The sequence below is a fragment of the Rhinopithecus roxellana genome, chromosome 8 (genome assembly GCF_007565055.1).
Source record: "Rhinopithecus roxellana isolate Shanxi Qingling chromosome 8, ASM756505v1, whole genome shotgun sequence".
NCBI classification, from domain to species: domain Eukaryota; kingdom Metazoa; phylum Chordata; class Mammalia; order Primates; family Cercopithecidae; genus Rhinopithecus; species Rhinopithecus roxellana.
Genome location: NC_044556.1, coordinates 88611591 through 88627798, shown reverse-complemented (window position 1 = coordinate 88627798; position 16208 = coordinate 88611591). Strand labels below are relative to the sequence as shown.

The following is a 16208-nucleotide window of genomic DNA, read 5'->3' as shown; positions in this document are numbered from 1 at the left end:
TATCAGGTCATTTATGGACTTCTCTGCATTGGTTATTCTAGTTATCCATTTGTCAAATCTTTTTTCAAGATTTTTAGTTTCTTTGCACTGGGTTCGTAGTTCCTCCTTTAGCTCTAAGAAGTTTGATCAACTGAAGCCTTCTTCTCTCAACTTGTCAAAGTCATTCTCCATCCAGCTTTGTTCTGTTGCTGGCGAGGAGCTGTGTTCCTTTGGAGGGGGAGAGGCGCTCTGATTTTTTGAGTTTTCAGCTTTTCTGCACTGCTTTTCCCCATCTTTGTGGTTTTATCTACCTTTGGTCTTTGATGATGGTGACGTGCAGATGGGGTTTTGGTGTGGACGTCCTTTCTCTTTGTTAGTTTTCCTTCTAACAGTCAGGACCCTCAGCTGCAAGTCTGTTGGAGTTTGCTTGAGGTCCACTCCAGACCCTGTTTGCCTGGGTATCAGCAGTGGAGGCTCAGTTGGAAATGCAGAAATCACCTGTCTTTTGTGTCGCTCACACTGCGAGCTGGAGGCTGGAGCTGTTCCTATTTGGCCATCTTGGTGCCCAGCAAGGTATTTTCTTTGCAGAAAATCACCATTGATAAATTTTTCCATATTTGTGAATCTGAGAGGTTTTATTCCTCTGTGATATTTTCAGAGAGATTTATTCTTAGTAAAAAGTTGTAATTAACTCCTTTCCCAAAAATTTTAAATAGGGCTAGGAAAATATTTTAAACACGGAGTAATCTGATACAGAACCTACTTCTCCATATCTCTTGGTTGATATTGTATCATCATTGTATTAGTCTGTTCTGACACTACTATGAAGAAATACCTGAGACTGAGTAATTTATAAAGTAAGCAGGTTTAATTCACTCACAGTTCTGCATGGCTGGGGAGGCCTCAGGAAACTTACAATCATGGCAGAAGGCAAAGGAGAAGCAGGCACCTTCTTCACAGGGTGGCCGGACGGAATGAGTGCCAAGAGGGGAAATACCAGATTCTTATAAAACCATCGGATCTCAAGAGACTCACTCACTATCACGGGAACAGCACGGGGGGAACCACCCCCATGATCCAATTACCTCCACCTGCTCTCGCCCTTGACACATGAGGATTATGGGGATTACAATTAAAGGTGAGATTTGGGTGAGGACACACAGCCAAACCATATCGATCATCTTAACTATTCACAAATAGCTTACCATGAGACTGAATAAGTATCAGCGGAGTTCTGGCATTGGATTCTTTATATGCATCTTTCAAATTAACTCCAGTTCTTTGAAGATATTCATTTCCCATTTTTTCAGTTATAAACTTTCTCACTGAATTATTTAAACTTTCTGGTCTAAGAATTTTTATCTAAAAAAGAAAATATGGAAGATAAGGTAAAATTAAAAATCTCCCAGGGAGATATTCCCTATGGTAAAATGAAATAAAAATAAGTAGTATTCATTTTTTAGCTTTTCAGCTAGAGTTCTCCTGTTGGGAAAGCTTAATGGGAGAGTCTATGCATGGAGCGGAAGCTGCCACCATGTTCCTGTGGCCATAATGTGGCCCTTCTTAGATACCAGGGCTACCTTGTGCCTCTATCTCTTTCACACTCTGAGTGAGCTCTTGCTTTGTTTGTAAAGATCCAAGTTATACTCCCTAACTCTGCAAAAAGAAATACTTTTCCCCTTGGTTTTCTTCCTGCATTGGTTATTCTAGTTATCCATTTGTCAAATCTTTTTTCAAGATTTTTAGTTTCTTTGCACTGGGTTCGTAGTTCCTCCTTTAGCTCTAAGAAGTTTGATCAACTGAAGGCTTCTTCTCTCAACTTGTCAAAGTCATTCTCCATCCAGCTTTGTTCTGTTGCTGGCGAGGAGCTGTGTTCCTTTGGAGGGGTGAGGCGCTCTGATTTTTTGAGTTTTCAGCTTTTCTGCACTGCTTTTCCCCATCTTTGTGGTTTTATCTACCTTTATCTACCATTGTTCACATGTCTAGAGCAAGAAAACCCCGTGGTGTTGGAGGGAAGAAAATCCAGGATAACACAACTGGAAGAGTATTAATTCTTCCATTAATAAAATGAAAACAAATGGCACAATCTTTATATGTTTAAGCAACTAGAATACAAATCTGAAAAGAAGGCTAGATGGACTAAAAGATTTTGGAAACAGTATAAATGTGTAGTAAACAGAGGTTCAGGGTATACTGGAAATCATTGCAAATTTCAGAGGAAAGACCTTTCCCATAAAAACTGTTTTACACAAATCACTTACATGATATTTCTCTACATAATGACCATAAAATATGTCCTGAACATGTTCAACATCTGGGACTCCATCATTTAAAGCAAAACTGAAACTACACATGTCTGTAGCTCAGCTCTAGCTATTGCTGCCATTGAGGAATGTGGACTCAGTGTTGCCTAAGGCCAGAAATCTGTATTTTTATTTGAAATCTCTCAATTTTCAAATTTTGGCTCAAAAATAAAAAATAATCCAAACTCAAACCAAAACAAAAAACAAATGTGTGTATCAATGTTCATAGCAGCATTGTTCACAATAGCCAAAAGGCAGAAACAAACGTTTGTTGTCTATCAGTGGATTAATGGCTAAATGAAACATGATACATACACACAATGGGATATTACTCAGCCTTAAAATAGGAGGAAATTCTGACACATGGTACAACATGGATGAACTATGAAAACATCATGCTATGTGAAATAAGCCAGACATAAGCATGATGGGAGGCAGAAGGTAGAATGGTGGTTGCCAGCAACTGTCAGGAGGATAGACTGGGGAGTTATTATTGAACAGGTACAGAATTTCTATTTAAGATGATGACAAAGTTTTGGAAAGGTATGCGGATGATAGTTATGCAACATTGTCGATATACTAAATGTCACCGAATTGCATGCTTAAAGGGTTAAAAGGGATTATTATGAAGATTAAATGGAATAATGTATCTATATTTTATCACAATAAACCCAGAAAACAACTCACTTCAAGATATGTATACATATAATTTTAAAAAAATATATGATATTTATTTTAGTTATTTTTGCTTAAAAACTTGGAAGTTGCTATGGTCTGAATGCTGGTGTCTCCTCCAAATTTATATGGTGAAACCTAATCTCCAATGTGTCAGCATTAAGAGGTGGAAACTTAGGAGAGGATTAGGTCATGAGGGTGAGATTAGTTCCCTTATAAAGATAGTTCCCTTATAAATAAGTCTTGAGGAACCTGGGCAACACAGTGAGATCTCATCTCTTAAAAAATTAGCCTGTTGATCAGAGGGCGGAGCAAGATGGCCGAATAGGAACAGCTCCAGTCTCCAACTCCCAGCGCGAGCGACACAGAAGACCGGTGATTTCTGCAGTTTCAACTGAGGTACTGGGGTCATCTCACTAGGGAGTGCCGGACAATTGGTGCTGGTCAGCTGCTGCAGCCCGACCAGCGAGAGCTGAAGCAGGGTGAGGCATCGCCTCACCTGGGAAGCACAAGGGGGAAGGGAATCCCTTTTCCAAGCCAGGGGAACTGAGACACACAACACCTGGAAAATCAGGTAACTCCCACCCCAATACTGCGCTTTAAGCAAACGGGCACACCAGGAGATTATACCCACACCTGGCCGGGAGGGTCCCACGGCCACGGAGCCTCCCTCATTGCTAGCACAGCAGTCTGAGATCTAACCATAAGGCAGCAGCGAGGCTGGGGGAGGGGCGCCCGCCATTGCTGAGGCTTAAGTAGGTAAACAAAGCCGCTGGGAAGCTCGAACTGGGTGGAGCTCACAGCAGCTCAAGGAAACCTGCCTGTCTCTGTAGAATCCACCTCTGGGGACAGGGCACAGCTAAACAACAACAACAAAAAAAGCAGCAGAAACCTTTGCAGATGCAAACGACTCTGTCTGACAGCTTTGAAGAGAGCAGTGGATCTCCCAACACGGAGGCTGAGATCTGAGAACGGACAGACTGCCTGCTCAAGTGGGTCCCTGACCCCTGAGTAGCCTAACTGGGAGATATGCCCCACTAGGGGCAGTCTGACACCCCACACCTCACAGGGTGGAGTACACCCCTGAGAGGAAGCTTCCAAAGTAAGAATCAGACAGGTACATTCGCTGTTCAGCAATATTCTATCTTCTGCAACCTCTGCTGCTGATACCTAGGCAAACAGGGTCTGGAGTGGAACTCAAGCAATCTCCAACAGACCTACAGCTGAGGGTCCTGACTGTCAGAAGGAAAACTATCAAACAGGAAGAACACCTATATCAAAACCCCATCAGTACGTCACCATCATCAAAGACCAGAGGCAGATAAAACCACAAAGATGGGGAAGAAGCAGGGCAGAAAAGCTGGAAATTCAAAAAATAAGTTGCTATGGTCTGAATGCTGGTGTCTCCTCCAAATTTATATGGTGAAACCTAATCTCCAATGTGTCAGCATTAAGAGGTGGAAACTTAGGAGAGGATTAGGTCATGAGGGTGAGATTAGTTCCCTTATAAAGATAGTTCCCTTATAAATAAGTCTTGAGGAACCTGGGCAACACAGTGAGATCTCATCTCTTAAAAAATTAGCCTGTCGATCAGAGGGCGGAGCAAGATGGCCGAATAGGAACAGCTCCAGTCTCCAACTCCCAGCGCGAGCGACACAGAAGACCGGTGATTTCTGCAGTTTCAACTGAGGTACTGGGGTCATCTCACTAGGGAGTGCCGGACAATTGGTGCTGGTCAGCTGCTGCAGCCCGACCAGCGAGAGCTGAAGCAGGGTGAGGCATCGCCTCACCTGGGAAGCACAAGGGGGAAGGGAATCCCTTTTCCAAGCCAGGGGAACTGAGACACACAACACCTGGAAAATCAGGTAACTCCCACCCCAATACTGCGCTTTAAGCAAACGGGCACACCAGGAGATTATACCCACACCTGGCCGGGAGGGTCCCACGGCCACGGAGCCTCCCTCATTGCTAGCACAGCAGTCTGAGATCTAACCATAAGGCAGCAGCGAGGCTGGGGGAGGGGCGCCCGCCATTGCTGAGGCTTAAGTAGGTAAACAAAGCCGCTGGGAAGCTCGAACTGGGTGGAGCTCACAGCAGCTCAAGGAAACCTGCCTGTCTCTGTAGAATCCACCTCTGGGGACAGGGCACAGCTAAACAACAACAACAAAAAAAGCAGCAGAAACCTTTGCAGATGCAAACGACTCTGTCTGACAGCTTTGAAGAGAGCAGTGGATCTCCCAACACGGAGGCTGAGATCTGAGAACGGACAGACTGCCTGCTCAAGTGGGTCCCTGACCCCTGAGTAGCCTAACTGGGAGATATGCCCCACTAGGGGCAGTCTGACACCCCACACCTCACAGGGTGGAGTACACCCCTGAGAGGAAGCTTCCAAAGTAAGAATCAGACAGGTACATTCGCTGTTCAGCAATATTCTATCTTCTGCAACCTCTGCTGCTGATACCTAGGCAAACAGGGTCTGGAGTGGAACTCAAGCAATCTCCAACAGACCTACAGCTGAGGGTCCTGACTGTCAGAAGGAAAACTATCAAACAGGAAGAACACCTATATCAAAACCCCATCAGTACGTCACCATCATCAAAGACCAGAGGCAGATAAAACCACAAAGATGGGGAAGAAGCAGGGCAGAAAAGCTGGAAATTCAAAAAATAAGTTGCTATGGTCTGAATGCTGGTGTCTCCTCCAAATTTATATGGTGAAACCTAATCTCCAATGTGTCAGCATTAAGAGGTGGAAACTTAGGAGAGGATTAGGTCATGAGGGTGAGATTAGTTCCCTTATAAAGATAGTTCCCTTATAAATAAGTCTTGAGGAACCTGGGCAACACAGTGAGATCTCATCTCTTAAAAAATTAGCCTGTCGATCAGAGGGCGGAGCAAGATGGCCGAATAGGAACAGCTCCAGTCTCCAACTCCCAGCGCGAGCGACACAGAAGACCGGTGATTTCTGCAGTTTCAACTGAGGTACTGGGGTCATCTCACTAGGGAGTGCCGGACAATTGGTGCTGGTCAGCTGCTGCAGCCCGACCAGCGAGAGCTGAAGCAGGGTGAGGCATCGCCTCACCTGGGAAGCACAAGGGGGAAGGGAATCCCTTTTCCAAGCCAGGGGAACTGAGACACACAACACCTGGAAAATCAGGTAACTCCCACCCCAATACTGCGCTTTAAGCAAACGGGCACACCAGGAGATTATACCCACACCTGGCCGGGAGGGTCCCACGGCCACGGAGCCTCCCTCATTGCTAGCACAGCAGTCTGAGATCTAACCATAAGGCAGCAGCGAGGCTGGGGGAGGGGCGCCCGCCATTGCTGAGGCTTAAGTAGGTAAACAAAGCCGCTGGGAAGCTCGAACTGGGTGGAGCTCACAGCAGCTCAAGGAAACCTGCCTGTCTCTGTAGAATCCACCTCTGGGGACAGGGCACAGCTAAACAACAACAACAAAAAAAGCAGCAGAAACCTTTGCAGATGCAAACGACTCTGTCTGACAGCTTTGAAGAGAGCAGTGGATCTCCCAACACGGAGGCTGAGATCTGAGAATGGACAGACTGCCTGCTCAAGTGGGTCCCTGACCCCTGAGTAGCCTAACTGGGAGATATGCCCCACTAGGGGCAGTCTGACACCCCACACCTCACAGGGTGGAGTACACCCCTGAGAGGAAGCTTCCAAAGTAAGAATCAGACAGGTACATTCGCTGTTCAGCAATATTCTATCTTCTGCAACCTCTGCTGCTGATACCTAGGCAAACAGGGTCTGGAGTGGAACTCAAGCAATCTCCAACAGACCTACAGCTGAGGGTCCTGACTGTCAGAAGGAAAACTATCAAACAGGAAGAACACCTATATCAAAACCCCATCAGTACGTCACCATCATCAAAGACCAGAGGCAGATAAAACCACAAAGATGGGGAAGAAGCAGGGCAGAAAAGCTGGAAATTCAAAAAATAAGAGCGCATGTCCCCCTGCAAAGGAGCGCAGCTCATCGCCAGCAATGGATCAAAGCTGGTCAGTGTTTGGACAAACGGAGGCAAGATGGCGCAGTTCTGGGTTCTCATCTGGACCATGAATAATTTCTTTTAGTTTATTAAAATTTACTACCTTATTTGAGGCCGCCTGCATACCAGCCAGAAGACATTGAGTCATCATATCTCGTCTTCGGCGGCCTGGCTGGCCTACGTGATAGTTCCAGTCTGGGTCTATAGAGGGGACTGCTTGTTCCCCTAGTGGGAAGGCAGGGTCTGTTAAGTGTAATTGGTTGGCATGCTGCCTGGTGGCCACTAGGATGCACTCTTGCTCCTCAGGGTTTAGAGTAGAGGTAAGAATAATGGGGAAGTAAGGTCTTCGGGCAACTCAGACAGGAAAGATGACTCCTCTTTTTCGGACTTTGTTAGGCCTGCGTCCTTAGGCAACATGACTTGAGCCAAGGAACACTGGCTACACAGGTCCGGATGAGAACGCAAGGCCCAAAATCCTTGTATATAATTAATTTCGGACCACTTGCCTAAGCGTTGGCAGAAACTACTGAGGTCGGTTAAAATGTTACGGTCTAGAGTGCCCTCAGGCGGCCACTGAGACTGATTGTCTAATTTATATTGTGGCCACGCCACAGTGGAGAGGAACACCAGTTGCTTTCGTCTGAGATCTTGTTCTAATTGCAAAGTTTTGAGATTTTTTAGAAGACGCCCTAAAGGGGAGTCTCTAGATATTTTGGATTGAGGGTTTCCCATTGCCTTCCTCTCGCCTATAGGCGGAAACGGAAACCGAACTCTACCTGGCTACAAAGCATCCTTTGGAGCCACTAGAGACCGGCGGGAGGCTCCTGGAGCCGGAATGGAGATTACCTCCAGGCGGACATCTCCGTCCTGGACGGGTCTCCCACGGAATGGAATGGAGTTCCTTTGGGCAGATGTCTCTGCCTTTGGGAACTTCCCTGGGTCACCTGGTGACCAGAAAAAAAGCCTTGGGCCTGCACAGGACTTCTGGCCAAGGAATATGAGAGGGAGGCAAAAGGTACTCACCCCTAGGAGACTTGGAGGTGGGGAAAGCGATGTCCAGGTCCTGGTCCATCTGGGGCATGGAAGGAGGAGGCTCCTCGGACCTTGGGGGGCCCTGAGGAGGGGTCTCCTCCTGGGTTTCGGCACCAACTGATTTGCTTCAGACGGCCACCAAAGTAAATGCCAGAGAATAGGCAAGTAGGCAAAGTAAAAGAAAACTTCATTTACAACCCAATGTGAAGGAGGGGCGAGGTTCACCGGTCTCCAGTGGTGGAGGCCGACAAAGTCGCTCCAGCATTCTTGGGCGAGGTTCCTAGGTCTGCACAGGAGCAGGGGCCAAGGAAGTTCGCACCGCGTGCCCGCCGGGAGTGGCTTTTATGTCTTGGGCCCAGGAGTGGGAGGGCAGTGGGTTGGACATAGGTGGGTCGGGGGCCGGGCAGTAGGCGTGGCTAGGCAGGTTCTGGTTTTTCTCCTTCGGAGGTCGGGTTGTGCCTGCGCAGTCGACCCGTGTCTTTCCCGGGTGCGGGAAAGTTGACGGTGAAGAACCCGGAACCGCGCTATCTTGCCTCCGTTCGTCCAAACAGTCAGAGAATGACTTTGACGAGATGAGAGAAGAAGGCTTCAGTCCATCAAACTTCTCAGAGCTAAAGGAGGAATTACGTACTCAGCGCAAAGAAACTAAAAATCTTGAAAAAAGAGTGGAAGAATTGACAGCTAGAGTAATTAATGCAGAGAAGGTCATAAACGAAATGAGAGAGATGAAAACCATGACATGAGAAATACGTGACAAATCCACAAGCTTCAGTAACCGACTCGATCAACTGGAAGACAGAGTACCAGCGATTGAGGATCAAATGAATGAAATGAAGCAAGAAGAGAAACAAAAAGAAAAAAGAAGAAAAAGAAATGAACAAAGTCTGCAAGAAGTATGGGATTATGTAAAAAGACCAAATCTATGTCTGATTGGGGTGCCTGAAAGTGAGGGGGAAAATGGAACCAGGTTGGAAAACACTCTTCAGGATATCATCCAGGAGAACTTCCCCAACCTAGTGGGGCAGGCCAACATTCAAATTCAGGAAATACAGAGAACACCACAAAGATACTCCTCGAGAAGAGCAACTCCAAGACACATAATTGCCAGATTCACCAAAGTTGAAATGAAGGAAAAAATCTTAAGGGCAGCCAGAGAGAAAGGTCGGGTTACCCACAAAGGGAAGCCCATCAGACTAACAGCAGACCTCTTGGCAGAAACTGTACAAGCCAGAAGAGAGTGGGGGCCAATATTCAACATAAAGAAAAGAATTTTCAACCCAGAATTTCATATCCAACCAAACTAAGTTTCATAAGTGAAGGAGAAATAAAATCCTTTACAGATAAGCAAATGCTTAGAGATTTTGTCACCACCAGGCCTGCCTTACAAGAGACCCTGAAAGAAGCACTAAACATGGAAAGGAACAACCGGTACCAGCCATTGCAAAAACATGCCAAAATGTAAAGACCATCGAGGCTAGGAAGTAACTGTATCAACTAATGAGCAAAATAACCAGTTAATATCATAATGGCAGGATCAAGTTCACACATAACAATATTAATCTTAAATGTAAATGGACTAAATGCTCCAATTAAAAGACACAGACTGGCAAACTGGATAACGAGTCAAGACCCATCAGTCTAACTGTATTCAGGAGACCCATCTCACATGCAGAGACATACATAGGCTCAAAATAAAGGGATCGAGGAAGATCTACCAAGCAAATGGATAACAAAAAAAAGCAGGGGTTGTAATCCCAGTCTGTGATAAAATTGACTTTAAACCATCAAAGATCAAAAGAGACAAAGAAGGCCATTACATAATGGTAAAGGGATCAATTCAACAGGAAGAGCTAACTCTCCTAAATATATATGCACCCAATACAGGAGCACCCAAATTCATAAAGCAAGTCCTTAGAGACTTACAAAGAGACTTAGACTCCCATACAATAATAATGGGAGACTTCAACACTCCACTGTCAACATTAGACAGATCACTGAGACAGAAAGTTAACAAGGATATCCAGGAATTGAACTCATCTCTGCACCAAGCGGACCTAATAGACATCTATAGAACTCTCCACCCCAAATCAACAGAATATACATTCTTCTCAGCACCACATCGCACTTATTCCAAAATTGACCACATAATTGGAAGTAAACAACTCCTCAGCAAATGTAAAAGAACAGAAATTATAACAAACTGTCTCTCAGACCACAGTGCAATCAAACTAGAACTCAGGACTAAGAAACTCAATCAAAACCGCTCAACTACATGGAAACTGAACAACCTGCTCCTGAATGACTACTGGGTACATAACGAAATGAAGGCAGAAATAAAGATGTTCTAGAAAACCAATGAGAACAAAGATACAACATACCAGAATCTCTGGAACACATTTAAAGCAGTGTGTAGAGGGAAATTTATAGCACTAAATGCCCACAAGAGAAAGCAGGAAAGATCTAAAATTGACACTCTAACATCACAATTAAAAGAACTGGAGAAGCAAGAGCAAACACATTCAAAAGCTAGCAGAAGGCAAGAAATAACTAAGATCAGAGCACAACTGAAGGTGATAGAGACACAAAAAACCCTCCCCAAAATCAATGAATCCAGGAGTTGGTTTTTTGAAAAGATCAACAAAATTGACAGACCACTAGCAAGACTAATAAAGAAGCAAAGAGAGGAGAATCAAATAGATGCAATAAAAAATGATAAAGGGGATATCACCACCGACCCCACAGAAATACAAACTACCATCAGAGAATACTATAAACACCTCTATGCAAATCAACTAGAAAATCGAGAAGAAATGGATAATTTCCTGGACACTTACACTCTTCCAAGACTAAACCAGGAAGAAGTTGAATCCCTGAATAGACCAATAGCAGGCTCTGAAATTGAGGCAGGAATAGCCTACCAAGCAAAAAAAGTCCAGGACCAGATGGATTCACAGCTGAATTCTACCAGAGGTACAAGGAGGAGCTGGTACCATTCCTTCTGAAACTATTCCAATCAATAGAAAAAGAGGGAATCCTCCCTAACTCATTTTATGAGGCCAACATCATCCTGATACCAAAGCCTGGCAGAGACACAACAAAAAAAGAGAATTTTAGACCAATATCCCTGATGAACATCGATGCAAAAATCCTCAATAAAATACTGGCAAACCAGATTCAGCAGCACATCAAAAAGCTTATCCACCATGATCAAGTGGGCTTCATCTCTGGGATGCAAGGCTGGTTCAACATTCGCAAATCAATAAATGTAATCCAGCATATAAACAGAACCAAAGTCAAGAACCACATGATTATCTCAATAGATGCAGAAAAGGCTTTTGACAAAATTCAACAGCCCTTCATGCTAAAAACGCTCAATAAATTCGGTATTGATGGAACGTACCTCAAAATAATAGGAGTTATTTATGACAAACCCACAGCCAATATCATACTGAATGGGCAAAAACTGGAAAAATTCCCTTTGAAAACTGGCACAAGACAGGGATGCCCTCTCTCACCACCCTTATTCAACACAGTGTTGGAAGTTCTGGCTAGGGCAATCAGGCAAGAGAAAGAAATAAAGAGTGTCCAGTCAGGAAAAGAAGAAGTCAAGTTGTCCCTGTTTGCAGATGACATGATTGTATATTTAGAAAACCCCATTGTCTCAGCCCAAAATCTCCTTAAGCTGATAAGCAACTTCAGCAAAGTCTCAGGATACAAAATTAATGTGCAAAAATCACAAGCATTCTTATACAGCAATAACAGACAAACAGAGAGCCAAATCATGAATGAACTCCCATTCACAATTGCTTCAAAGAGAATCAAATACCTAGGAATCCAACTTACAAGGGATGTAAAGGACCTCTTCAAGGAGAACTACAAACCACTGCTCAGTGAAATAAAAGAGGACACAAACAAATGGAAGAACATACCATGCTCATGGATAGGCAGAATCAATATCGTGAAAATGACCATACTGCCCAAGGTTATTTATAGATTCAATGCCATCCTCATTAAGCTACCAATGACTTTCTTCACAGAATTGAAAAAAACTACTTTAAAGTTCATATGGAACCAAAAAAGAGCCCTCATTGCCAAGACAATCCCAAGTCAAAAGAACAAAGCTGGAGGCATCACGCTACCTGACTTCAAACTATACTACAAGGCTACAGTAACCAAAACAGCATGGTACTGGTACCAAAAGAGAGATCTAGACCAATGGAACAGAACAGAGCCCTCAGAAATAATACCACACATCTACAGCCATCTGATCTTTGACAAACCTGAGAGAAACAAGAAATGGGGAAAGGATTCCCTGTTTAATAAATGGTGCTGGGAAAACTGGCTAGCCATAAGTAGAAAGCTGAAACTGGATCCCTTCCTTACTCCTTATATGAAAATTAATTCAAGATGGATTAGAGACTTAAATGTTAGACCTAATACCATAAAAACCCTAGAAGAAAACCTAAGTAATACCATTCAGAACATAGGCATGGGCAAGGACTTCATGTCTAAAACACCAAAAGCAATGGCAACAAAACCCAAAATTGACAAATGTGATCTAATTAAACTAAAGAGCTTCTCCATAGCAAAAGAAACTACCATCAGAGTGAACAGGCAACCTACAGAATGGGAGAAAATTTTTGCAATCTACTCATCTGACAAAGGGCTAATATCCAGAACCTACAAAGAACTCAAACAAATATACAAGAAAAATAACAAACAACCCCATCAAAAAGTGGGCAAAGGATATGAACAGACATTTCTCAAAAGAAGACATTCATACAGCCAACAGACACATGAAAAAATGCTCATCATCACTCACCATCAGAGAAATGCAAATCAAAACCACAATGAGATACCATCTCACACCAGTTAGAATGGCAATCATTAAGAAGGCAGGAAACAACAGGTGCTGGAGAGGATGTGGAGAAATAGGAACACTTTTACACTGTTGGTGGGATTGTAAACTAGTTCAACCATTAGGGAAAACAGTATGGCAATTTCTCAAGGATCTAGAACTAGATGTACCATATGACCCAGCCATCCCACTACTGGGTATATACCCAAAGGATTATAAATCATGCTGCTCTAAAGACACATGCACATGTACGTTTATTGCGGCACTATTCACAATAGCAAAGACTTGGAATCAACCCAAATGTCCATCTGTGACAGACTGGATTAAGAAAATGTGGCACATATACACCATGGAATACTATGCAGCCATAAAAAAGGATGAGTTTGCGTCCTTTGTAGGGACATGGATGCAGCTGGAAACCACCATTCTTAGCAAACTATCACAAGAAGAGAAAACCAAACACCGCATGTTCTCACTCATAGGTGGGAACTGAACAATGAGATCACTTGGACTCGGGAAGGGGAACATCACACATCGGGGCCTATCATGGGGAGGGGGCAAAGGGGAGGGATTGCATTGGGAGTTATACCTGATATAAATGACGAATTGATGGGTGCTGACGAGTTGATGGGTGCAGCACACCAACATGGCACAAGTATACATATGTAACAAACCTGCACGTTATGCACATGTACCCTAGAACTTAAAGTATAATAATAATAAAAAAAAATTAGCCTGTCATGGTGATGCACACCTGTCGTCTCAGCTACTCATGTGGCTGAGGCAGGAGTTTCAGGCTGCAGTGAACTATGATTACACCACTACACTACAGCCCTACAGCCTGGATGACAGAGTGAGACCTAATTTAAAAAAAGAAAAGAAAAGAAAAGAAAAAGACTTTCTTGTTGTGAGGACACAGCAAGACGATGCCACCCATGAAGCAAGCCCTTATCAGACACTGAATCTGCTGGGTCCTTGAAGTTGGACTCCCAGCCTCCAGCGTGGTGAGCAGTACATTTCCGTTGTTTACAAATTACCCAATCTATTGGGTTTTAGCAATCTATTTTGTTACAGCACCCCAAATGAATGAAGACAGAAATCTTCTAAGCAAGATCACAGGTTCAAATCCATTTGATTAGTAATAAATTGCACCTGAAAAGTTGCAAAAAACCAAACAAAACTTCAGGCCAAATAAAACATGTTTATAAGCCAGATGCAGCCATATTTTGCAATCTTTACATACAGAGAATTTTTAAAGTGTTGCAAAAATAAAGTTTAAGGCAGAAATCAAAAGGATTACTGGTTGTCCAGGTTAGCATTTTCAAGAATTTCAGGAAATTAAGAATTTAAGGAATTTAAATGAGGTGAGAGATTTTCCCCTCACTAAATTAGGGAATGAATGTCAAAATAAAGATTTTTTTAAGGCAATAAGGATGAATTTAGGATAATCTACTCTGGAAAGTCTAATATAGTATGACTACCAAGAACACAGATATGAGAGCCAACCTGTCTGAGATTCAACCTGGCTCTATTTGGCAATTTATAAACCTTGGTTTCCTAATCTGTAAAATGAAGGAAATAATTGTGCCTACCTTCCAAGATTATTATAAGTATTAACTGGAATAATATATGTAAAGTGCTTAACACATACTAAACTCTTCATGTGTTAGGGGTGCTAATAAATGACACCCATGCATACTCATAATCCACCAACCTCTACCCTCAGCCAGGTTCTGAAACAATTGAGAAATAGAGGTGTTGGGCAAAAATATCATTTTATTAATAATAAAGGTCATGCTGGTGGATGTGGCTTAGGTATGAGGCAACAATGTGCTTCCTGATACAGAATCTAGAATTAGACAGACTTACCTGTCACAAGTAGTGCTGGTCAGCCATTGGCCTCTCCCTACAGGACTAAGGTCTGTTCCTGTATGGTTTATGGCATGGAGAAGCAGCCGGAAAGTATGCTCATTACAGGCAGACAAATCCCAAAAGGGACAGGGCTATGAGTCCCCCATTCCAGGGAAGAACAAATGAGGGGACAGAGGGACTCCAGGAATATTCCTCACATTGGACTCTCCATATGAAAGAAGCATTAAGGGGAGGTGTAGGTGTTTCCCTCTCACATTAACGTTCACAAAATGTACTTTAAAAATACATTTTACTTGTAAAATTTTAATTTTGAAGGGCTTAAGTTACTAATAAAGCACTCAAAATATTTAGAATATTAATATTTCCTCATAAGATATCTTACCAAAATAAGTCTTTGAAATGAAGTGAGTTTCTCCCAGGGAAAATTTATAGGATTACATGTTTCTTTATTTTCATTCAAAAGTTCAGCTAGATATAATTTAGAGAAAGAAACTGGGATTAATAGTCAAATACTTTTTATCATTAAAAGATATCACAATGAACATTTCTGTCATAAAATTGTGAAGTTTTTTTTTTTCTCAACATGGTTGACTTTTAAAGTGAGCTTTATTTCTGTAAGCTTTAGGGCATCACTAGCTGTGCTTCACACCTCAAAAGAGGGAGACATTAAGACAGATTTAAGTTTCAACTTGGACCAACTGAAGTGGTGAATGAATAGTAATATAAGAAGATGATGGACAGATGAAGAAATAAAATGAGAAGCCAAAGGCACAGCCAGTCAACACATTATAACCTGTTCCTGTATATGTGGTGTTTTTCTGATGAATATAAACTAATAAGAGTAGAGGTTGGAGATTTATATTCATCCAGCTATAACAGATATGGGAAATGAGAATCAAATGGAAATGCAACCAGATTATCAAATTTTTGAAAAATTAAATATTATATCTATCCATATATATTTAATACTGACCCCTCTTACCACCACAATAGAGTCCTGCTGGATTACAATGTTTTGCAAGGTGGGAAGCCTTCTAGTCTTCATTTCCAGCTGTCCCGGATATGGTTATCATTTCTACTTACCTCTTATTTCTGTGGTATTTTCCCAATGTCTAACTTTAAATACAAATTAGGTTATAGAAATGGCTTTTTTGAATGCAGATAATATTGATGTGTTGATCTTAAGAAAAGTTCATGATACATGAAGGTATAGTTATAAATGGATAATTTGGGGTTATTTGTAAAATAAAAAGACCTTCACTTTACAAAAAGGGTCAATAAAGAATTCTTTTAAATAAAAGTTGCTGACTCTTACAGTATAATAAATTGTGGGTCCCACATATATTACAGATAAATGCAACAAAATAAAATGATAACGACTCAAAGAGAAAACTCTACAGGAGGAGGAGACCTTAATAAGAACTTGAAATCAAGAATGTATAAAAGAAAAAAATAGACATAATTGACTATACAAACATTTA

General features: G+C 42.6%; 1 protein-coding gene across 2 annotated transcripts in view; it reads right to left on the bottom strand.

Annotated features, from left to right (window-relative positions):
• The window catches only part of DNAH14 (dynein axonemal heavy chain 14), a 575377-nt gene that overhangs the window by 51311 nt on the left and 507858 nt on the right, over window positions 1–16208 (bottom strand). For both annotated transcript variants that reach the window (XM_030936505.1, XM_030936506.1), the window contains 2 exons: window positions 15110–15195; window positions 1185–1341 (listed from right to left, as the gene is read on the bottom strand). In XM_030936505.1, coding sequence (XP_030792365.1) covers window positions 1185–1341; window positions 15110–15195 — 243 coding nt within the window. The remainder of the gene's footprint in view (window positions 1–1184; window positions 1342–15109; window positions 15196–16208) is intronic.